The following is a 25631-nucleotide window of genomic DNA, read 5'->3' as shown; positions in this document are numbered from 1 at the left end:
TCCCATTAACTGATCATGAAATTTTGCCCTCTTTCAGATTAAGATGAAGGACACTTCAGTCACATGTTTACTGTGGCAATATAACTAGTCTGGATAATTTTTATTAAATCATAGAATATACAGTCAGGAAACACTACAGCTATATTTAGCTGTTAGTTATCTCAATAAGCTACTTAATTTACTGGCAGACCAAAACAGGCATACTAAGCATTTTTAATTTTATCAATTAAAAAAAGTCTTCAGTTGTTCAAGTTTCACATATATTCATAAAATTTTTAACTCGGGGGCACAGTTAACATAATTTATTGAGTGTTCTCCCTATAAAATATAAATTAACTTTTCCAAAAACATTCCTCAAAGATACTATAAACAAAAGAAATAAGGGTATATTTTATAACAGAAGAGTGTAATAGATGACCATTATGGTAAAAACTAAGGTGCCATAAAAAAATTTGGCCCAACTATGAACTTCAGACCCTATGAATTTTTATGTTGAATACATTTGGCTATATTGCTAAGTGAGAAAAGGAGGAAAGTAATACCAAAATTATTGTGATCACCAATTTATAAAATCATCATTATTTTAAAGCTAACTGTAAGACTTCAAATGTTTAGAAAAGTTATTTGTGGGTACCAATTGCATCTTACTACGTAACTGTAAAAGGCACTCTTTGGTGCCCAGGCCAGTATTTTGAATACATTGCCAAGACATTTGCACTCCCTAGCTCTGACAATTCAAATACATAGGATTTTATCTATTTTACATTCCTGTTTGATAGAAATTTGAGGCAAATTTTACCCACACAGCCTGAAAAATACCTTGAAAGCAAACCTCAGTCTTCTGCATCTTCCAACTGATTCCTTTACAAACTCTGCACACATACAACTTAAGCCTCTGCTCAGGCTTGTGATACCATGCACACTGCCCACAAGGAAAAAATTAATTGAAAATAAAAGCCACAACTCTGTGTACTATTTAAACTGAATATCCAATTATAAATTGGTACATTGAAGTGTCTAAATAAGATGTTTTTAGCAATCTTGTTAAAAAAATTATTGGGCAAAATATATCTTAATTTTTAAAAACACCCCAAGATTTTTAAAAAACACCTGTACTATACAACTTATAGTAACCTTGAAATTGGTTTATAAGGTTTTAATCAAGGTATTTACATACCAAGTAATGTGAAGCAAAAAACAAAACAAAACAAAACAAAAAAACAAAACTAATTCCCAGTGACATTTTAGAACATACTAATGCATCAAAGATATGTATGAAATTAAAATTAAGGCTTTTTCTGCACAATTTGTGTAATTTTAATTTTACATAGTAGCCAACCTTGGAAATGTCAGTCTTAACATTCTGATCAATCCACTGCATTCAATGCAGTGGAGTGTGTTAAGTGTTACTTCAAATGATTACATTGCTGCTACTTCTATGTTGAAGCATGCTTTTTAAACACTGTAGTTATTGAATATTTACAATGTGTATCATTTAAACTTCATGTAAAAGCACAAGTATGACTGTCTGACTTTAATACAAACACCATACTTGGAATTTCCCCCCAAAATGAAATGTAATATACTACAATTTTAATAATCGACACTTTTGGAAGTTTTAAAAATATGTTTAACGTGGACCACCGACATTTGCTCAAGTAACTCAAACAATGCTGTTCCTTTTTAGGGTGCAAAACTTCAGTCTGGCTTCAGTTTCTTTAGGCATAGAGAAAGAAAATATTCCTCCAAAGCGACTCCAAAATCACGCATTTCTTCTGAATATCACACTTTTTCTCTGCTGACTTCAAATGTGGTCCACCTCAGGGAAGGGGAGGGGAGTATCAGGATTCAAGATGAACTTATATGTGATTCCCAGGTTTTCACGATCCTCCCTTTTTTGCTCTTTTAAAAACACAGTGAGTTAAAATACTGAACAGCAAGATAAAAATGGAATAGTATCTAAGAATCAAAATGTATTAGCCATTTTTCCTATTATATCAAAATTTGTAGTCAGAATTGTCTTTATTGACTTTATTTTAGTTTTTGTACACAAAGAAAAATCATGTTCATATCCATCATGAACAAAAACTTAAAAAGGCAGAACTAGAAGACATGTGTCCTTCACCAAAGCAAATCTGTGCTAAAGGTTCCAAACATTTCAATTTTTAAAATAAATATTTTCATTTTCCGATGTCTACTTTCATGTCTTCAAAGTGTCACAGGAAATCGAAGCCTATCATGAATTACAATTTTTTTTTAAGAGTCCCGGCTCACTGTGTTTGGTAACTTGCCATACCATATCCAGCTTGGTTAGGAGGAGGTATTACAGGGGGAGGAGCTTGTCCTTGGGGAGGCTGAGCACCAAATCCACCCATCCAAGCAGCAGAAGGTGATTGACTTGGAAGAAAAAAAAAAATCTTCAGCAAACACAAGAAAGAAAAAATCACATATGTATTTACACAAAAATCAAGCAGAGCCTAATCACAGAATAGAAAACCAGAAATCAACACACCTACAACAAATAGATAGATCAAAGAAATACATGATATATATGTAGAATACATATTCCAGTATTAGTCTTCGATATTTTTAAGATAACCACAACTTAGCACAATGATGTCTAAGGAGTATCTGCAAACTAATTTTTTAAAAATTGTGAATGATTCAACACATCATCTATTACATAACAAATTTTAAAAATACAAGTTCATGTTGGAAAGACTCTCAAAGGAAGAAATCAGAAAATAAAGGTATGGGCTGGCCCTGGGTGGGGGAATTACAAAGGAGGAACCCACTCTTATCAACAAAAAGAAAAAAAAAAAAAAGGCAGTTACTTTGTATCATACAAACCTCAGATTTCTCACACATACCACATAGGCATAAAACCATCAAACTTCTGCATATACCTGGACAAAGATCTTTCACATGCAAAAATAAATAAAAGTGTATCAGAAATGTAAATCAAATTCTACCAACCGCTTACAGGGATCATAGGACACACTAAATGTTATCCCAATCCCCCTCCTTTCCACCTAGGTAATGAGAAGTAATTCCTTAGCCTCATAAATCATATTTTGTTAGATTTGTTTCTATAATGCTCATAATGCCAAATAGCTCAAAGTATATAATTAAAATAGATTCTCCTTAGGAAACCACACTTTTATTTATTTTGTCAGAACCATGTATTTCCATACTGGAAAAACCCAAACAACTTACTCTACTCCAAATCCTTGTTGATTCCATGGTTGCCCGTATACTCCATAAGGCGGTACTTGCCACCCATTTGCCATATACTGTCCATACTGTTGTGGGTTTCCATACACTTGGCTCCATTGGCCCCACTGACTATAGTCGACCTAGGAAAAAGCAAATTATTGTTTTAGGGAACACGTAAGAAACACCGTATATGAAGAAAGAGTGGGAGACAAGGAAGAGAAAAACTAAGTAAGCACCCTTATGTGAATAGGACTCTGTTATTTATCATTGTCTAAGTTTATTGGGGTGGTGACACCTGTGAAAAGAAAGTATTAAGATTCAGTTAATACCGCAAATAATCAATTTTGAAATACAATCAACTGAAAGTAGCTATATGCTTTATTTTATTGTTTATTTTACAGAGTTTCCAAAGCTTTTTATGTGATATGTAAGATGGAAACTTAAAAAGTGCTATGAAAAATCGAATTACCTGTTGGAAGTTTTTAGTCATATCAGGAGATTCTTTACCCCAATAGCATTTAACCACATGTCCTTCAATCGTAGTACCGTTCACCGAAACAATGGCATGGGCTGCACTTTCATGGGTTGAAAATCTAAGAAAGAAAAATGATAGGTTTTGTCTTTTATTTTTTAAGAACCTAACACAGTAAGTAACATGGAGACTCATCAGTTTATACCTGCAAGTTGGTACTTTTTTCTAAAATAAATGGTAGGTAGCTTAAACTTCTATATTGCAAAGAAGCACTAAAATAACAGACACTGATACCCTGGGGAACGTAAGTGAAAGGAATGAATCAAATGTATGAGTAATAATGATATTTCAAGTAGAGTGTTACCTGACAAATGAATAGCCCTTTTCTGGGAAAACTCTTATTTCCATAATTTGTCCAAATGGTGAGAATGTCTGTCTCATAAGCTGATCTATAAAACAAAACATACAAATAAAACATGGCTGATGTGTATCATGAAATTCATAAGAATAGTGATGAAGCTCCTCAGAGGTGATTAGAAAACCAAACATTGTACCTGTTAACCCAGACGCAATTCCTCCACAGTACACAGTACAATTTTTTGGACTTGACTGGTTTACTACATCTTCAAATCTCAACTGCTTAGTGTTGTCTGTATGCAGAAACAAAACAAAAACGTTGACTGTTATATGGTACTATAAAACTATCTTTTGTTAATTACTATATACTATTAAGATATGCCTCAGGCCGGGCGCAGTGGCTCACGCCTGTAATCCCAGCACTCTGGGAGGCTGAGGTGGGCGGATCACGTGAGGTCAGGAGTTCGACACCAGCCTGGCCATCATGACGAAACCCTGTCTCTACTAAAAATTCAAAAATTAAGGCAGGGTGCAGTGGCTCACACCTATAATCCCAGCACTTTGGGAGACTGAGGTGGGTGGATCACGAGGTCAGGAGCTCCAGACCAGCCTGACCAATACGGTGAAACCCTATCTCTACTAAAAATGCAGAAATTGGCTGGGTGTGGTGGCACACCCCTGTGATCCCAGCCACTCAGGAGGCTGAGGCAGGAGAATCACTTAAACCTGGGAGGCAAAGGTTGCAGTGAACTGAGATCACACCACTGCACTCCAGCCTGGGTGACAGAGTGAGACTCTGCCTTAAAAAAAAAAAAAAAAAAGATATACCTCAATGGGAGGAGAAAATATAATTTTTATTGATGCTATGATTTGACACAGACTTGATCTATAAAATCAGGTGATTCTGAGGCAGGAGAATGGCGTAAACTCGGGAGGCGGAGCTTGCAGTGAGCTGAGATCTGGCCACTGCACTCCAGTCCGGGAGACAGAGCGAGACTCCGCCTCAAAAAAAAAAAAAAAAAAAAAAAAAAATCAGGTGATTCACAGCTCCAAAAATACTTATATCATAGCCCAATTATTTACAGATAACGAAATATAAAGTGAAATAATTAGCGTCTTGCAACACTAATTAAATACTAAGTGCAGCCTGGACAACATAACCAGACCCTGTCTCTATTAAAAATTTAAAAATTAGCTGGGCATGGTGGCACGTCCCTGTAGTCCCAGTTACTCAGGAGGCTGAGGTGAAAGGATCACTTATACCCAGGAGTTTCAGGCCACAGTGAACCAAGATCACGCCACCACACTCCAGCCTGGGCAACAGAGCCAGATCCTGTCTCTTAAATAAATAAATCAGAAATTGAGACTAGATGAATACATGATACATGATTTTGTGAAGAATCTATAATTTTAACACACACAGTGGATATATCTTACTTTCTTGTGTACTTTTAGGTGCAGGTGGTTTACGTGTGGCCCAGTTGGTTCGGATTTGACGACCACCCAACCACTGACCTCCCATATGCACAATCGCATTTTCTGCATCCTATGGATAAAAAAGAAAGAAAGTACAATCACAAAGAAAATAGTGATAAATAAGACTCAGTACGATTAAATAAAGCATCGGCACTGCTGGATCCAAAACAAATCAGTAGATGAATTCACTAAACATCCTAAACAAAACAAAACTGAACTATTACCAACTAGAAAATGATTTGAACTTGAGTGATTCAATCTAAGCTAAAACAGATACTCTGGCCCTTTATCTTACCACTTCAATAAAATGTAGATGACCTGTAATCCCAGCACTTTGGGAGGCCAAGGCAGGAGGATCACTTGAGGTCAGGAGTTTGAGACTAGCCTGGCCAACACAAGTGAAACCATGTCTCTACTAAAAATATAAAAATTAGCTGGGTTTAGTGGCACATGCCTGTAATCCCAGCTACTCGGGAGGCTGAGGCAGCAGAATTGCTTGAACCCGGGAGGCGGAGGTTGCAGTGGGCTGAGATGGCGCCACTGGACTCCAGCCTGGGCAACAGAGTGAGACTATCTCAACAAAAAAAAAAGGTGATTTAAGTTATTGAAACTGCTTTAAAATCAAAGCCCACTCTATTATTTAATGTTACAGTTAACACAAATGCTTACTTTGGTACCTCTTCTACAAAGAATATATACAAAAATCAAGATGAATTGCTTAAATTTTTATTTATATAATTTGCTGTAGTCACTAATATCCCAGTCATATAAGAGTATCAATAATAATTTAAAAGGAAGAGTTAAAACTGAGATTTTCACGGTTAAAACTGAATATAATTTACCTACTCTCTAAATTCTCAGATTAGCTCATCTGTCCTAGACTTGGGCTTTACTTCTAAATTCATCTGACCTTTACCAATGTACAAACACAATTTTAAATATCTTCCTTATAGTATAATCATTCTTTTTCTAGCTATTTATTTTTGAGTTTATGAAAGAATGAAATTATACTCTATTATTTAAACATACATAGCATTACATAAAAGTTGTGTTTGCAGTTAACATTCAAGTATACTCAAGTTTCAGATGCAATACATTAAGTAACTAATGACTAAATTTAGTATTAAAAAATATAAATTGAAATGGAAGAACGTACCAGTTTGTTATAAAAAGATACAAAACCATAGCCTTTGGATTTTCCAGTTGCCATGTCTTTAACTACCCGGGCATCCCTGTGAAAAGAAGCACAGCTAAATGAGGGAAGTAAGAGCCACCCTCAAAATAAAAACTAAAAGGAACCACACACACTGTATTGTGAGCATTTTTAAAATAAAATTCCAGTTAGCCCTAATTAACTACAACCATTCCTGAACTCTCCCTAATGCTTCTTTACCTGTTAGAAAAAAGCAGTAGGACAAAAACATGTAATAAACATGCAACCTAATCAAATAGCCTGTGCTTTCTAAACTAAATGCTCAAATTTGAAGATTAATAGGAACAACAGTTTCCCTTTCTAATACTCTATTTACTAGTGTCCTCTAAGGTTTACTGATTCTATAAATTACTGTAACAATACTAACTACTTTACCATGCAATCTCTAAATAGTTAAATGTCTTCTGCCTAGTGATACAAAATATATGAAATATTAAAAAATTGAAAAAGAGGAAAAAATAGGAATTAAAAAGGCATACATGGCCTGTTAACAGATTTCTTTATTTTTCTTGGTCAATTCTCTACCATCATTTTGGAGTTTGGGCAGCTGTAAATTTTGAAAAATTGACATTTTCAGAAATTTAAGAAAGGAGAATAAAAAACTAACAACAATGCTAAGCACACCAGTACGAAAACAACAAATTTACACAGAAATTTTAGTGAGTAAGTTAAATGATTGGAAATATAGAACTCCACTGAATATAGAATGTTAAAATGTAAATACTAAAATATGTATATATAAATAATGTATAATAAGAATAAATAGAAATGAGAAAAAAAATCTACAACTGAGTTCCAGTGTGCACAGTTCCTTGCAGTTAGCCTTCAAGATCCTGTCCATTCTTATGAGCAATTCTGCAAAATAACCAGAATGCTATTACTTTTAATTGTGACTTGGACTTAAGAAAAACTGCAGGTCTCAGGTATAAATAAAGATTGAAAAACAGCAACCTGTATTATTTTTATATTGATTTTTAAAATAGTACTACTTACCACATTTAGATTAAAAAGCAAAGCAAATATCAAAACAGAAAGTTAAGAATTAAATCTTTTAAAGAAATTAAGTCTATAGAACAACAAATTGAATAGAGAAAATATTGTTGTTCTTAGTTGAAACACTTTCCTGTAAAGTAGTACTAAGATGTTTAATTTAAATCTACAGGAAATATACAAAATAAACTGATTTTAATCAGAAAGATAAATTATGATAAACATTTTCTACAATTCATAATCATTTTTAGTTTTCCAATATATTTTTTTTACCAAGTAACAACAGTAAAATCTGAGCATAAATGTTGTTAAAAATCAAACCACATTTGCCTCTTAACTAGTAGAATCAAATATCACTAACAAAAAACATCTAATTAAACCCACATTTATGACTCATACATTGAAACATTTTAATAGTATAACAGTACTTTTCACTTACAGCTAAAATATCAAAAACACATTTATCATAATAAAACATGAACATTTCCAATTTAATCACAATATATTCAAGGATTTACCTACTCTCCCATTTATAAATTCCTCCTATAAAAGTTATTGAACTCTTACACAGTATAAATCACATTTACTTTTGATTAACTCATTATCCTAAACCACCAAATTTTGAAAACACATGACAAAAAAGCTGGACTTTATAAGTTTTACCATTCAAACATCTGCTTCAAAGATAACAAACAGAATCACTTAAATTTTTTTAACATATTATACACAGGATTAGATGAAAACGAGACCCCAAGACACTGAAATGACATTAACATTTTCAACAACATTCACTACTCAAAACAAACCAAAATAAATAAATAAAAAATAACAAAACAAAACAAAACCATACTAACTAGAGAAAGAAAATCTTAATTCAATTACAAGTTAATCATATACAATTCTGCCTATCACAACTGAGTGTAGTACTGATTATGATACTTACGATATTTTACCAAAGGGGGCAAATGCTGATTTGATATCTTCTGTTGTAATTTCTGGACTCAAATCCCCAACAAACACATGGAAGTGATCTGAAATCAGAGCATTTGGTAATCAAATACTTAAGAAGTCAGCCACTAAAACCTTTTTAAGGCAACTCTAGAGGAGGGAAAAAAAAACCCTATTTAAGCTGGTAATGCTTCCTGGATAATTTCAGAACTCTTCCACAGTAAAATGCAGCAGGAGTACTTACTGGAAGTATCTTTTTTCTGGCTACTTGGTGTGGTTGCCCAGTTTACTTTGACCTCCTAAAAATAAAGATTATATTTAATAAAATTATTAGGCATGTCATGAGTTAGAACACTTACCACTTATCAAATCATTTATCAAGCAGGGCTATTTTTGTAAAAGCACTAAGCTGAATAAAGCAAAACCATCACTCAGCAGCCGAGTATCTGTTCAAAAATTTGCCTAGAAAAAATACAAACTAGTTTGACATGCAAATATATGTACTCATAAGGTGCCATCATCCTAATATCTTACCTTTCCCAAAATTTTTCTCCCATTCATAGCAGCTAATGCAGCAGCTGCATCTCTGTGTTCATAAAATTCCACAAAGCAATATGGGTCATTGCTTGTATGCTGCAAAACAGAAAATCCAACAGAAGAGTTGACCCTTCTGCTATCGGGTTGCTGAGAAGAAAATCCAGGAAAAAACATTACTGATAGCTAGGAATGTACAAGGTGAGACTGCATAAGCTTATGAAAGCCTAACACTTTTAAAATAAGATTTAAAGCTAAACCTGACTTTGCACCTCAGAATACTACTGAACTCAAACGGAACTATAAAAGCAGTTGTAGAATCACGAGCATCAGTATTAAATGAAAATAAAGAATTCTGGTGAAGTCTGTTAAACATAAAATAGAAGCTTATATTAAACCAAACAAAACCTCAAACTCAGATCTGATGAGGACCACTCCTTACCATTGCTTTCCTTCTCCAACATTATTTTTAAAATATGTTCTACTTATGCATCATAATCCTCTATAAGTGGTATCCCAGGATACAGAAATACAGAATGAACCAACTTTATAAACTACTCCTGATCAAAATTAGGATCAATACTACAAATGATGGAATTCTATACTGCTACAAAGACTGAATTTTATTGATTTCTTTTCTAGATATGGAAAGAATGAAAATAAAAACAGGAAAATTTAAGCTTTACAACCAGCGACTGAAATGAATTCCCTACCTTCCAAAATAGTCTAATGTACTGAAGATTCTATATACTTTGAATTTGGTTTTCCAAAGATCAGAGAAACAACAGCAGTGATCAAGAAAAGAGGTTCTGAAAATGTATCTGAATAAAATATTCCAAGACAAAGCTACAATTTTACATAATAAAAACACCATATAAAAAATCTATATTAAATATATTCTGCAACCCTATGCTTGACAGTAGTTACCTAAAACACATTTATAAAGATGTGAAGAAAGTAGTACTACCTAAGCTATAGCAACATTCTCACCTGACAACCAAACTGGAAACGAATTTCTATGAAACTGCAACCTATACTGAAGAGCTGCACAACTGTACAAGTATATATTTTTATGTAAGGCTACAAACAGTTATCATTATTCAATGTAAAATGCCCTATAAGAATAATATTTAAAATGTGGAATTCTAGTTGGACTTACAAGGGATAAATATACCAGATAAAATAAAGATCTTTTCAACAACCACAGTTTTTCATTCCAGGAAAGTTTTAGAAGAAAAATCCAAAATAAGACGTCTAAACAATAGTGGCAAAGGAACCAGAAGGCATTTCCTTGAGGGAAAAAAAGGGGATCGTTAATACTGACAACAAAACTATGGGCTCTCATACAAAATCCTACTGTTGTAGCCACGTGAATGCTGTTCTTAAGAGGTAAAGAAAGGAAATGGGGGAAGACTTCAAATTAAAACACACATGTAAATTCTTCTTGTAAAAGAGTTATTACATTTACCATAAATATTCATTGAAGAAAGGACATCAAAATAAGTAAGAGGCTACAATTGTGCCAGTTGAGTTTTCCTTTCACTCCTATCTCTTTTGCCCCAATGATCTCTAAGGAAAACACTGATAATCACAGCAAAACATACAGGGGTCCAATGGTAGATCTATGACAATCCCATACACTTTAGGAAACTAGTCTACTCGTGAATACCAATTTCAAATCCATCTAATAGCAGGCCAGCTCCCAATCAACATATGCACGTGCATGTACATATACACATATATTCACTGATATCACATATTTTATATATTCACATCACACTGCATTTCACCTAATTTAAGACACCATGTATTTCTAAGTCACATCCCAACTATCAGAGATACTAAAACTCTAAAAAATTTTGACTTAGAATCAATAATATATATTTGTATTATATAAGGAAAGCTAAAATCTATGATAACATCTAAAGTAAAAAAAATCATAAAACTATTGGGGAAAAAGGATTTCTCACATACTGAAATGAAATTTATGAAAGAAAACTAAATAGCTGCTAGATACTCTGTATTAGAGTTTATACCCTTTGGAAGCTTCTTATTTACACCACCAAGTGACATCCTAAAAATCAATTATGGGCTGGGCGCAGTGGCTCACACCTGCTGAGGCAGCTGGATGACTTGAGGTCAGGAGTTCGAGACAAGCCTGACCAACACAGTGAGACCCCCATCTCTACCAAAAATTCCAAAAATCAGCCGGGTTTGGTGGGATGTCTATAATCCCAGCTACTCAGGAAGCTGAGGCAGGAGAATCATTTGAACCTGGAAGGCAGAGGTTGCAGTGAGCCAAGATTGTGCCATTGCACTCCAGCCTGGGCGACACAGCCAGACTCTGTCTCAAAAAAAAAACAAAAAAAGTGCTCCTGCCTATAACCCCAGCACTTTGGGAGGCTGAGGTGGGCGGTTCACAAGGTCAGAAGATCAAGACCATCCTGGCCAACATGGTGAAACCCAGTCTCTGCTAAAAAATACAAAAAAAAAAAAAATTAGCGGGGCTTGGTGGCACGCACCTGTAGTCCCAGCTACTCAGGAGGCTGAGGCAGGAGAATCGCTTGAACCCAGGAGGCCGAGGCTGCGGTAAGCCGAGATCATGCCATTGCACTCCAGCCTGGGCAACACAGCGAGACTCCGTCTCAAAAAAAAAAAAAAAAAAATCAATTATGGCTGGGTGCAGTGGCTCATGCCTATAATCTCAGCACTTTAGCAGGATGAGGCAGGAGGATCACTTGAGCCTAGGAGTTCAGGACCAGCCTGGGTAACACGGTGAAATTAATCTCTACAAAAACATTTAAAAATGAACTAAGTGTAGTGGTGGTGTCCCGGCTACTTGGGAGACTGAGGTGGGAGGATCACTTGAACCCAGGAGTTGGAGGCTGCAGTGAGCCATGATGGCACCACTGCACCCGGCCTAGACGACAGAGTCAGATCCTGTCTCTTAAAAAAAAAAAAAAAATCATTTATCCCTACCTTATTTAGTGTTGTCACCAATTTTTGTTGGATGACATAAATGTCAAGACAGAGAAATATGAGACTTTACAAGTTCAAATCTAAGAGTTCTAGAATACAGAAGTTATGAAAATTCATTTCGAGTCCCTCTACCCTTCAAATAGCTATATGTATACATGGGGTTTTAAAAAATACTGTTAAAATAAATCTTTATCAAATGTTTCTCAAAAATTTTCTAGTGACTCTTTCCCCACTTCCTCACAACGCGTTCTCTCCTAAACCTACTCCTGTCGGCTTCCAAGCCAACCATGCCACTGAAACTGTATGTTGAGCTCAACAATGACCTCTCTGCTGCATTTGTGATCCCTTTTCCATCCTAATCTTTACTTCCAAGCAGAATTCACTACAGTTGACCACCATCCTCCTTTAAACATTCTCTTCTCTGTATCCTACCACACTCTGGTTTTCCTGTTTCGTCACTGTAGGATCTTTCTTCCTTTATGCAAACTCTAAATGTTGAGCTGGTCCAGGGCTCAGACTTCATGGCCTCTGTGCTCTTCTTTACCATCGTTCTCTCTCTGTGAACTCACCTAGTCCCATGGCTTCAAATACCACTGCAAGCTTCAGCACTGGTCTCTCCAGAATTCCAAACCACTTTATCCAACTGCCTAATCTAACGTCCACTTCAATGTCTAACTCATGTCTTAAATCTAACATTGCCAAAACACAATTCCTGATTAACACCGCTCCCTGTGGTGACATCCATCACGTCACCCCCATTTTAGCAAATAAATAGCATTACCACCTATGCAACTGCATTAACATGAATCTTAGGGTATTTCCCGATTTCTTCCTTTCCCTACGTCCCACAGCCAATCCAGTCCTATCAATTCTACCTCCAAAATATATTCCAAATCTATCAACCTCTGTCCTTATCTTGACTTCAGCTAGCACGTTTGAGAATAAGCCTCCATCATCTTTTACCTAGACTAGTGAAGTAAATCCAGATGGTTTTTCTCCTTCTGCTCTTGCCCGCTATAATCTATTATCCATATAACAGACATTCTCTACATAGAGTAGTAAGCTTAAAAATGCAAATCTTGGCACCTCATCCCCCTGTTTAAGCCCCTCCACTGGTCTGCCACTGCGACCAGAGTAAAACTCAAACTATGCCATGGCTCATAATGCCCTGTGATTCTGAATCCTGCTGTTAGTTAGACTCATTTCCCTCCATCCCTCACCAGACTCTAGCCATCAGTCTTTGATTCTACAAACACAAGTTCATTACCAACTCAAGACTTTTGTATTTGCTGTTTCCTCTGCCTCCAGCTGTTACCACAGATAGCACCATCTTGTTATTTGTCTCAGCTCAAAGAGGTGACATCTCTCATCACCTAGCCTATATAGCACCAATCCTCCAATCATCACAGAATTCGGTTTTATTCTCTTCATGGCTTACATCCCCATTTGCCTGGGGAACTCATTTGGCTGTCTCTCCATTATATCTCCAGTACCTTGTAGAGTGCCTAGTGCAAAGGAAATTTCTGATCGATGAAAGCACAAATAATTAAAGGCAGGAAGGAAAAACATAATACACCAGAACAAAATGATGATTGTCATTAGCTGGGAAAGACAATCAAAAGGCCAAAGCACTTTAAAGGTTTTTAACAGTTCTCCGTTTCAGTACCAAACTTCTCAGCACAGTTTCTAGCCCTTTCCATACACTTCTGCCATCTCTTCTGACTAATCCCATTTTAAACTACAACAATGCTATGGGTTCTATTTTTCCCTCTCTGCCCTAAGCACTCCTGCTCTCCCTACCAACCTGGATCAAAGTTCCCTTTATTTGGAATCCCTTCTTCCCTCAATTCCTTTCTAGCCAGTATGTACTACTATCCTTTTAAGGCTTCCGCCCAGGCAGTGACTCCTCCAACAAGCCATGCGCTGACCTCAGGCTGCGCTGGATACCCATTTGTTCCCACAGCACTTTAAGTTGTCTGCTTCTGGAGCCTTTATTATCCTATATCCTAAGTGCCTGCTAACTCCTTTGTCTCCCTACTAAACTGTACAATTCTATGGGACAAGGAACTATCTTTATTCACCAGTGTATCTCTAGCACTTACTGCAGTATCTAGTACAGAGTAAATAAACAAAAACAAAAACAAACAAAAAAAAAGCTGATCAATGAACAAAAAGACAAGGAAAAAAAGCCTAAAACATGACTCATCGGGTGCTGCTACAGTCTTAGCAGGAAAGCATAAAAAGGTTAAGTATTTGCTACAGACACAAGAAACAAACAGTACTGCACACCACACACATAACCTCGTGTTCCCGCACATGAACATACACCGTCCAAATCGTTAACATTCTTATGGGAATTGTATGAAATACTTTCCAGTTTTTCACCACTCTGAAATGAGCTCTAATAGTGTTCTAAAAGCAGAATCACTTCAAGATAACCATACCACAAAGAATGACCGTTTGAGATTAACAGCACAGAAACTTTGCCCTCTCAAATAAAACTCCATTCTAAGCCTAGTTTGTGAGCCAAAGCAAAGTAATAAGTCAACACAACACAAATCTCTCCACCAGAATAACTTGAGGCTTATAATGCAATTTTAAAATCATGCTAACCAACCCATGATGCTAATTGTCAGCACATGGAACTGGGAAGATCTTACCTCTGTTATCATTTTACAGCTTTTACAGGGTCCAATCTGACTGAACAACTGAAGTATAAGGACTTCTGTCACATCTCTGGAAAGGTTACCTACGTATCTGCACAAGAAAAAAATATGTTATCAGCAATTTTTCCTTTAGCTCTGGCTCTACTGTGTTATCATTTAATTCATCACCTTTTCTTTCTTTTTTTTGAGATGGAGTTTTGCTCTTGCTGCCTGCCCAGGCTGGAGTGCAATGGCATGATCTCAGCTCACTGCAACCTCCGCCTCCCAGATTCAAACAATTTTCCTTTCCCAGTCTCCCGAGTAGCTGGGATTACAGGTGCATGCCACCATGCCTGACTAATTTTTGTATTCTTAGTAGAGACGGGGTTTCATCGTATTGGTCGGACAGGTATTGAACACCTGACCTCAGGTGATCGGTCCGCCTTGGCCTCCCAAAGTGCTGGAATTACAGGCGTGAGCCATCGCGCCCGGTCACCTTTTATTTCACTTTAACTTCCTCTGTTTTCAATAAAATTTCTCCAATTAAACCTGATCCTATGAAAGTAAGATTAACCCTTATTTAGGAAAATAACAATTGTTCTTAGGCCACTCAAATACCACTCTGAAAGACATTTAAAAAACAAATCAACGTGATCTTGTATACCCCAATGGGATTATTATTCTGTATCCTGGATATAATTTTCTCATCTTATTCAACGTGATCTTGTATACCCCAATGGCATTATTATTCTGTATCCTGGATATAATTTTCTCATCTTATTCTAATTGTTAAAATTTTAAACCGGTCTCAAGATAACTACAATTTCTAATTAAAAATATTATAACATATACACACACACACACCACACACACACAAATACAACAAATACTAATTCATTAAAACACCTGATTGTAATAGGATATTAAACATAAAGTGAGTTTATCTTAGACTCCCAACCAAAGCAATTACATGAACAAAGAACAGAATCAGAGTAAAGTTATAGTAAAACATACAGAGGGTGGAGGGTTTTTGTTGTTTTGTTTTGGCTAAGTAGGTTACTTGCAATGATGTCTTCACTATTTCATTTTAGGAGAGCAGGGTAAAATATAAAATTTCCTAGTCTAAAATGCATCAGAATCAACAAAATATATATGCATTTTTTTGAGATGGCGTCTCACTCTGTCGCCCAGGCTGGAGTGCAGTAGTGCAATCTCGGCTCACTGCAACCTCGGCTCACTGCAACCTCCGCCTCCCAGGTTCAAGCAATTCTCCTGCCTCAGCCTCCCAGGTAGCTGGGACTATAGGCGTGCACCACCACGCCCGTCTCATTTTTGTATTTTTAGTAGAGACGGGGGTTCACCATGTTGGCCTGGCTGGTCTCAAACTCCTGACCTCAAGTGATCCACCCGCCTGGGCCTCCCAAAATGCTGGGATTTACAGGAGTGAGCCATCATGCCCAGCCAACAAAATATATCTTAATGTAGATAAAAAAGCAAATACAAAGATTTCTTAAGAAATTCAGAGAAAAATTAAGACAAATCCAGGTATACTTTTGACTATGGACACTTAAAAATTTGGGTTTTTTTTTTCTAATTACAAATTGAATGTATGTGTTTTGTGTAAAAGATTTAAAATACAGGAAAGTTTAAAAAAGAAAAGGAAAAAATGCTACTTCACCACGCAGAGAAGACCACCTTGGTTTATGTCTTGTTCTATTGATTTATCTTAATTTATCTCAATAAATTGCCAAACACTTAAGTCTTTCTGGTATTCTATGCATAATTCCTCAAATTTGCATCCGTTATGAACAACCTCATAAACCAATAATATCTGTAAAATTTAACAAAGTTCATTCTGGAAAGTAAATTTCTTTTTCTACTTGTAATATATTACATCTGGAAACTGAGTATTAAGACCAAAATAAGACTTGCAACATAGTTGCCACATTAAATACACAATATGCTTTAAGATGGAATACTCAAAGGGAAAAATTGAGAAAGCTTAGGTTACCTAAAAAACTGAAAAGATCCAATTAAGAATTAGTAGCAATTTTCCAGTTAAGAATTTTATTGCAATGAGCACTAATAACCTTAGTGTACCTGCTCTAAAATTGAAACACACATCCAATATTACTTAAATAGAGGACTAAACAAGTGACAAACTGGTTTACGTCCACTGTGCCGTCTTTTCCTCCTAATTTAAAGGGCCGATCCATCAGCAGGCAAATGTAGTGACACACTTTTTCCAGCAGGAGTAAAAGGTTATTGGGTTATGAGCCAGCCATAGACTGCTTGCCCCTTCTTAACTCGTAGGGGTTTGTAAGCCTGTATCTCTGAAATGACTTCTTTTTGTACAGAGTAGACCTATCTGTAAGAAAAATGAACAAGTGACCAGGCACGGTGGCTCATGCCTGTAATCCCAGCACTTTGGGAGGCTAAGGCGGGCGGATCATGAGGTCAGGAGTTCGAGACCAGCCTGACCAACATGGTGAAACCCCATTTCTATTAAAAATACAAAAATTAGCCAGGTGTGGTGGCGCGCACCTATAATCCCAGCTACTTGGGAGGCTGAGGCAGGAGAATCGCTTGAACCTGGGAGGCGGAGGTTGCAGTGAGCCAAGATCGCATCACTGCACTCCAGCCTGGGGGACACAGTGAGACTCCATCTCCAAAAAAAAAAAAAAAAGAAAAACGAACAAGTGATCTTGAGCTTCTAAACATTAGGTTCCTTGCCTAAAAGACTAGTTAGCTCATTTCTAAGAGAAAAGAAGGATGGATAAAACTCATTTTCACGTATTGAAGCTAGCTAATAACAAATTAAAATAGAATTACCACTTTAATATAACACATTTTAAATAGTTTTCTATTTCCATTACTGTTTAAACATCGATTTCTTCAGGAAAAACTATATGGGCATTAGTTACCTTCTGTATCTAATAGTCACAATAAAAGCTGTCACTGTTTAATAAGATCTTTATTACGCCAGGTGCAGTGGCTCACGCCTGTAATCCTAACATTCTGGGAAGCCATGGCAGAGTGGATCACTTGAGGTCAGGAGTTCAAGACCAGCCTGGCCAACATGGTGAAACGCCGTCTCTACTAAAAATACAAAAAATTAGCCAGGCGTGGTGGCGGGCGCCTGCAATCCCAGCTACTTGGGAGAGGCTGATGCAGGAGAATCGCTTGAATCTGGGAGGCGGAGGTTGCAGTGGGCTGAGATCATGCCATTGCACTCCAGCCTGGATAACAAGAGCGAAACTTCATCTGAAAAACAAAAATAAACCCTTATTCCAAGTCAACCTATTTCCTGTCAGTTACAGATCTTGAAGAATTTCTAGAGGCATATTTAGATACATTAATTTACATTTCTAGCACTGAAGGCAAAGATGAAAATGTTAATATCTAAGTTTAGAATGTCATGAAATATTTATTAAAAGATCCAGTGTTAAGGTTTCCTATTTTTCAAATTATCTTCACTCAAAGTTGTTAAGCAGCAAACTCAATTTCAAAAACTAACATGAAAGACCTTCCATAACAACACACACAATATCTTAATTTACCAGGATTAAAAAGCCATGATTCACTATATAATTTCACCTAAACTTTACCCAAATTTCAGACTGCCTTTTCTTTTACTGAGTTCTTGTACCCAAATTTCAGATTGCTTTTTCATTTACATTTGCCTTCATGCATCATAACACTTGAGACGTATTGTATAGCTTTTAAAGTACTATTCTATTCTGTTGTAAGTACCTTCACATTATCATAAAATAATCTGTCTCAAAGTAAATACTAACAAAAATATTTAAGACAAAGTTCAATGCCTGACCTAGTAAGATCATCTCTTGGTAGTTTATTGAAATGATATCTTTATTCTTTCCAAATTACAGCTTCTACACTTCACTTTCTTTCTGCTCTGGTTATGAAGTAGTCAACCTAAAGTTCCAAGTCTTTAAATATATAATTTCTACCTAAAGAACATATACGAAATAACAGAAAAAAGACAAATGGCTCCAATTTTTGTATTGAGAGGTCAATTCAAAGAGTAAACACTTAGGAAATTCCAGAATGATTTTTAACTCAAGGAAAAAATTTAAAAGAGGCATACCTTAGAGTCTATTTTGTCTTCTAAGAACAGGAACTGTAGGGACTGAAGCATTAAAAACTGAAAATGACACCTTTATCCCTAGCATCAGGGTTAAAATCCAATTTGAGGCTAGAAACTTAGCAGTTTCACAGTAGGCAGAAGTTCACATTGCCAAACTACTTCTTGTGTCTGACTGGGCAGAATTTTAAGTTAAGAATATCATGCCTTTCACAAGACTAATGACACTTTTCAACACTGAATGTGCTCTCACTCTGAAAAGAGTAGCCCTACCAAGGCTGAAATTATCAGCATTTTCACACAAAAAACTATACCTAAATTTCCGTAACAGTTCTGCTTTTGTTCTTGACAAGTCCTATACAAGAAGAGATTTTGCAATAATATTCTTCAATAGATCTCTAATTAATTGTTCAATTTGTCAGTACAGTATTTCATTTTAGAAAGAAGGCATGATGGAAGAGAGCTGCAGGAGGTACAACTAAATTGACCAACTATATATATGAGATATTCACACACACACACACACACACACACACACTCTTACTTTAAAGAAACAAAGAATATGATTAAGTTGAATTTGAATGAGGGGCTTGATTATAGCAACAGAATAGACAAATCCATGGTATAGCCAGTCAATTTTGTAATATTTTATAGAATTTTCTTCTGCTTTGCTCTTATTCAGATTATACTCTAAATCATTAGCTTACTTCCAGGAAGAAAGAACTGCCTTAAAGGAAGGGATTGCATAACATGGTATTACATGAATTCCTAGCAATTTTGGTGCATCAGATAGACGAAGAAAATAAGGTACAATAAAACACTATCATGGCCAGGTGCGGTGGCTCAAGCCTGTAATCCCAGCACTTTGGGAGGCCAAGACGGGTGGATCACGAGGTCAGGAGATCGAGACCATCCTGGCTAACACGGTGAAACCCCGTCTCTACTAAAAATACAAAAACTAGCCGGGCGAGGTGGCGGGCGCCTGTAGTCCCAGCTACTCGGGAGGCAGAGGCAGGAGAATGGCGGGAACCCGGGAGGCGGAGCTGGCAGTGAGCTGAGATCTGGCCACTGCACTCCAGTCTGGGCGACAGAGCGAGACTCCGCCTCAAAAAAAAAAAAAAAAAAAAAACTATTACAATTTAGTGTCATATTGTAGATTCAGATATACCATGGATCAAATCACTGCACTACAAAGCTACACACAACCCAAGCCTGAAACGTGTGTCCCACAAGGCAGGTGTCAGACAGTCCAGTTCCAACACCAGTATTACACAGCATGCTCTTGTTTGTTTTTTTAGATCACAAGTTACTCAATGCATAATACCCCAAAATAAATGTCAAATGAGAATGAAGAACATCAGAAAACAGACCTTTAAAGCAACTATATGACAAATAGAAATTTAGGCTCAACATCAAAGCAATTCTATGCCACTTTAAATACCATCAAATAAATTAGTAATACTGTAGGTAATGAATATTTAAAGACCTACCTAGGCTCTAAACACCATATTGTTTTCTGAAGATAGAACCATATGTCTTAGCTTGTGTGTGTCTGCAGGAAAAAAACCTCACTAGTAACACACAGGCATCTTAAGGAAACAATTTAAGATAAGCTTTGTTAAGAACACATTCTTTTAAAACATACTGGCCACTTGAAAAACCTAATCCATAGCTCACAATGTAAAATATAAGATCTCCATAAACAAAATAAAACCCTACTAGACATCAATGTCTAAAATCATGTTCAAAGTTTTCATCATGTTACTTATATCTAGTAGAACCCTTTGAGAATATGTAAAACGTACTCTTAGAAAAACTACTATGCATTATTTGTATTAAACTCTAATAAAAATCCCAACTGTGAAACACTTGTTTTTATCTCAAGATTTTACATTTGAAGGTTTTAAAAAATATATCAAAGTCAACAGACTGCACCACGTGTGACAGTAATGTGTGCCTACAACCTTAGTTCAACCAGGACTTTTAAAAAAGAACTTAATACTAATTTAATGAAAGAAGTACAATCATTGTAGAAATACTGAGTACCTCTTATGTTCCAGGCAGTGACCTAAGTGCTGCAGGGATAAGACCTAGGAAGATGTAGTAGTCCTTCTCTTAAAAAAAAAAAAAAAGAAAGAAAGAAAGAAAGAAAAAGAAAAAGTCCCCATGGGAAAGGGTGGGAGAAGGAAAAAGGAAGACAGAATAGTAAACACGTACTGACATACAAAACAACAGAGCTTAAGATGTCTATTTATTCATATGAACACACGTCACAGTTTTAGAGAACCGTAAACATAGACAACTTAACTGTTTCAAAGAAAGAACAAGAGATTAGAGAAGGTAGAGGAAGGAAATAAATGACAAAGAAGTTAGCTTATTAGTCTCCTGGAGAAACTGATAGGGATGAAGACAAGGCAGATGCAAAGATAAATAAAAGACATCAAAAAAGCACATTCTTGAGCACTACAAAACCAGACATTCCTCTTGGTAAGGAACAGAGAAATACAGTAAATGAGACACCTGCCATGAGTATTTATCAATCATTCAGTGTGTGATGATGACACTTCAGATTTTTAGATATGATGTAACTTTTATCTTTGTTAAATACATGTTGGCTAGTCTTTAAGTCTAGCTTTCCCAGATGCTTATATCAAAGTACACATTGTAACTCAACACCAAGTCTTGGCTTCAACAGATGTTGAAGGACAAATTTCTTTTTTTTTTTTTTTTAATTGTTCAGACAGAGTCTCGCTCTGTCACCAGTCTGGAGTGCAGTGGTGCGATCTTGGCTCACTGCAACCTCCACCTCCTGGGTTCAAGCGATTCTCCTGCCTCAGCCTCCTGAGTAGCAGAGACTACAGGTGCGCACCACAACGCCCAGCTAATTTTTGTATTTTTAGTAGAGACGTAGTTTCACCATGTTGGCCAGGATAGTCTCGATCTCTTGACCTCGTGATCTGCCCGCCTCGGCCTCCCAAAGTGCTGGGATTACAGGTGTGAGCCACCGCGCCTGGCCTGAAGGACAAATTTTAAGTGTGTCCCAATTCTTTCTTCTAGGGAGAGAAGGCAGAAATGGAAGACAACACAAAACACAAAGACGTTCTACTAAACAAGCATTTCATTGAAGCATTTGATGTGCTTCAGTAGGCCTCAGATTCTCAAAACGGGATGGATTCTTTAGTGAGACGTTAGAGAACACATTTATTCCCGTACAAGGCCACACACAAAAAAATCTCTATCAATATTGAACATCTGTCTTCTTTACTGAGCATCCTTTCTTTGGTAGGAGTGAAGAGATGTGAAGCTAGTCAAACTTCTCGAGTGCCCATCCACCTTATCTATTCCCCAAAAAGTAATTTCCCCATCAGACAGCAGAGCCAAGTGGACTATGATCCTATCAATACCAGGAGAGGCAAGAGAAACAAAGCAGCGATCTGACTCCTTGGTACTCAAGGTAGGAGTGCTGAACCTGAAGAGGCCGGGAAATTAGGGTGCCCAACTTAAACATTTAATTAAAAACTATTCAGACTTAAAAAAAAAAAGATGCAGAAGGAGTGCCACACTACTCAGAAAGGAATGCAAATGCTGAGTCATCAGTCTTCATTGGGAAAGGAAGGAAACCAGAATTAAGTGGTTGTAAGATAGAATTCATTCATTAGATTGGGCTTCAGGTAAAAAGCAAGAGCAAGACAGGAGAAAAAGCGTTCAGAAGACACACATCAAATAGCGGATGAAGACATAATTTTAGCCAACTCTGACGGTTTCGACGCACAAACAGATTAGGAAGAGGCAACACCTAGAGTGCAAAAGGAGTTTAACAACTGGTTGTCAGTTTAGCGTAGGGAGCGCTCAAAGTAAACTTCTTTATCCAAGAAGGGAAAGATGCTCGGGCAGCAAAACGTATCCCTTATGCACTTCAAAAGTAGCGGGCGCTAGGCGGGTGTTTCTGACAGCGTGGGCGGGGGCACGTGGGGCATAAAGAGAGAAGGGGCTTGAGTGGTAAAAGAGTGTCCTGCTTCCTCCGAGAGCTTAGCTGGGGAGAAGAGCTGGGAGCGACTCGAGCTGAGGACGTGTAAGGAGTGAGTACCTCAGGGCCCACCCCCAATCCCACCCCCGCCAGGCTCTTTCCCCGTGGGCACCGGCAGCTCCAGGCCCAGCCCAGGGTGCCCAACGCGCAGGGGGTGCAGGAGTTCTCCTGGGCCTGACAGCCTCAGCCGTGCAGAAACCCGGCCTAGGGAGGGCATGCAAAGGGCGCCAGAGAAAAAGGTCGAGACAAGCCCCAGACCCCAGGAAGTGACTGTGTTTGGGGGAAGGGAGGATTTCCTTCCCAAGGAAAAGGGGACAGATGAGGAATGCACTTCGCGTCCACGCCGCCCTGGTCAGGGAGCCGCCTAGAGTCCCGGCTTCGACCCAGTCTCTCCTGCTCCCTCCCTTAGCGTCCCGCGGTGCCGGGGCCTCTTGGCGCCTGGCACCCCTCGTCTCGGGTACTCACAGAGTCCGGGGCTGCCCGTCGTCTTCCATTATGGTGGGTGCGACGGAGCGATCCCGGGACAAGGGGGAGGGCAGGGCTGGGGAGGGGAGGGGGTGGGGAGGAAGGGGAGGGGGGCTATGGGCACCGGCTGGGGACAGAGGAAAAGGTACCGAACCCTGCTCTCGGGCTCTCTCCCCCCAGCCCGCTCCGGACACTGCGCTCCAACCAGGAGGAGCAGGAGGAGGAGGAGGATGAACAAAATGGCCGCCGCCACCAGCCAGGCAGGAAACAGGGCAGAGCGCAGGCGCGACCCGCCAGGTCACCGCTCAGGCCAGCCGCGACAGCCTGCAACGGGGACGACCGAGGGGAGAGAAAAAAGGGCCGCCGAGGAAACCCTGGGACCCGCTCACGACGGATCACGTCGTTGCTGTGGGCCTCTGGCCGGCCGAAGCCCAGCCAGCTCCAGGAGAGATCGGGCAAAAAGAGAAACGCCGTGAAGCCGAAGTCTCTGGGAATTGTGGTCCTGGAAATGAGAGAGGGAAGCACTTCTGCATAGGACTTCTGGAACCTGTAGTCCAGAGGAACCGCCGACGCCCGCCCGCGCTGGGACACGAAGGGGAGACTTCTGGGTAGTGTAGTCATACCTGAGGACGTGCGACGACCAGGAAGTCGGCGGGCTAGGAGGTGAAGGGAAGAATAAAAGCGACATTGAAAGGCGGGGAGACCAAGTGGGAAAAAGCGCTGTCTGGGAAGCGAACTACAAGTCCCAGAGTGCCTCGCGCCGGGGGCTGTCCTCGGACTGCTCCAGGCATTGTAAGGCTCTTCTGTTGGCCCAGTCTGAGCTGCTGCTCCGCCTTCGTCCAGCCCGAGAGCGGTTTCTTCAACTGCGGCTCAGGCAGCGCTCTGCCTCCGCGTGGTGTCCGAGCCAGCAGGCCCGTCCGGCCCTCCTGTGTTCATCAGAACGGCTGGCCCGCGTTAGTCAACCGCCGCTTCGCGCGACAGTCAGGAGAGAGGCTGGGCTGGCGGGGACCCGGAGGGGTTGGGGTGTTTTGGGGACGCATTTTCCCCACACATAGGTATTTCTAGCCTGTTTGTTAAATACAAGCAGGTGGCCTGCTTGCAAATTGCCTTACAAGTTTCAGAGGCTTCCCTATCCAGTATCTCATCGGATAATGGGGTAAGAAGAGCAGTCCTCTATTATAATGACTTGCCCAACTCCCCCCGTATTCTTGGAGTTGGAAAAAAAAAATCCACGGCCGGGCGCGGTGGCTCAAGCCTGTAATCCCAGCACTTTGGGAGGCCGAGACGGGCGGATCACGAGGTCAGGAGATCGAGACCATCCTGGCTAACACAGTGAAACCCCGTCTCTACTAAAAAAAATACAAAAAAAAAAACTAGCCAGGCGAGGTGGCGGGCGCCTGTAGTCCCAGCTACTCGGGAGGCTGAGGCAGGAGAATGGCGTAAACCCAGGAGGCGGAGCTTGCAGTGAGCTGAGATCCGGCCACTGCACGCCAGCCTGGGCGACAGAGTGAGACTCCGTCTCAAACAAACAAACAAAAAAGAAAAGAAAAAAAGAAAAAAAAATCCTTGGGCAGAGACATGCACAGACATCAGTCATATGGGCTAGGAACGCAGTTTTGGATGAAGATGAGGGAAGCCATGTTCACACTAGCTCTGCAGCCCTGTAGAATTTGTCTTCTCACCCCCTACAACAGTTCTTGGTGTGCTTTTTTCCTCCTCTAAGTACCTTCAGGAGAAAGTACTTGGTCTTGTAGCTTAGTGAAGAGTGGCGATGAAGAAAGATCTTTTCAGTCCATTGCCGGAACTTAACTGTCCCGGTTAGTAATGGCTTAAGAGTTGCTTCTGCCAACATGTACTAAGTGCACGTCGACCTCTGCAAGTGGCGGTGCCTGTGCGTGCCACTGAATCCTAATCTTGAAAGCCGAATTAACCATGCAGCAAGCCCTTATGTTGTCAATTATCAGGGGAGGAAATTTCAACCTGAAAGACTTCATAGAGACACGGCAAAGGAGTTGAGCCCCATGGGAGTCCACGGGAACAACAAAAGGGCTCATGCCAGGACCCATGGCTAAAATGTATGGGTTGGGGTTGGGGTTGGGGTTTGGGGGGAGGGAACTAAAGCTAGAGAGGACGTTGTAGAACTGTGTTGTCAAGAATCTGTTTCATGCTGAGGGATTTGAGCTTTTCCAGGCAGTGAGGAGCCA

General features: G+C 38.9%; 1 protein-coding gene across 9 annotated transcripts; it reads right to left on the bottom strand.

The window, feature by feature from the left end:
• Positions 1 to 1293: 1293 nt before the first annotated feature.
• TIAL1 (TIA1 cytotoxic granule associated RNA binding protein like 1) lies at positions 1294 to 24022 on the bottom strand. 9 transcript variants are annotated; one of them, XM_033181221.1, is made up of 13 exons: positions 23428 to 24022; positions 20426 to 20487; positions 14846 to 14942; positions 9207 to 9356; positions 8917 to 8971; positions 8668 to 8755; positions 6678 to 6753; positions 5483 to 5591; positions 4243 to 4338; positions 4053 to 4137; positions 3686 to 3809; positions 3217 to 3356; positions 1294 to 2397 (listed from the first exon to the last, which is right to left on the bottom strand). In XM_033181221.1, exons 3-13 carry the CDS (start codon positions 14855 to 14857, stop codon positions 2271 to 2273), a joined length of 1062 nt encoding a protein of 353 aa, XP_033037112.1. In that variant the 5' UTR covers positions 14858 to 14942; positions 20426 to 20487; positions 23428 to 24022; the 3' UTR covers positions 1294 to 2270. The 9 variants fall into 9 exon arrangements, with proteins under 9 accessions (XP_033037112.1, XP_033037126.1, XP_033037165.1 ...); XM_033181235.1 differs by having other exon boundaries at positions 9207 to 9305; XM_033181274.1 differs by lacking the exon at positions 20426 to 20487 and adding an exon at positions 7214 to 7281.
• Between the last annotated feature and the right edge of the window lie 1609 nt (positions 24023 to 25631).

The sequence above is a fragment of the Trachypithecus francoisi genome, unplaced genomic scaffold (genome assembly GCF_009764315.1).
Source record: "Trachypithecus francoisi isolate TF-2019V2 unplaced genomic scaffold, Tfra_2.0 Contig01579, whole genome shotgun sequence".
In the NCBI taxonomy this organism is placed as follows: domain Eukaryota; kingdom Metazoa; phylum Chordata; class Mammalia; order Primates; family Cercopithecidae; genus Trachypithecus; species Trachypithecus francoisi.
The sequence above is the reverse complement of the archived record's forward strand: the minus strand, read 5'-3'. Positions and strand labels throughout refer to the sequence as shown.

Excerpts from the sequence above, each read along its gene's own strand:
- TIAL1 (XM_033181201.1), bottom strand. The coding sequence starts at position 23,456 with ATGGAAGACGACGGGCAGCCCCGGACTCT. Across the intron at positions 4,138-4,242 it reads AATTGCGTCTGGGTTAACAG|ATCAGCTTATGAGACAGACA; the intron begins GTACAATGTTTG and ends TTTGTTTTATAG. Across the intron at positions 3,810-4,052 it reads AAGGGCTATTCATTTGTCAG|ATTTTCAACCCATGAAAGTG; the intron begins GTAACACTCTAC and ends TTTCTTTCTTAG.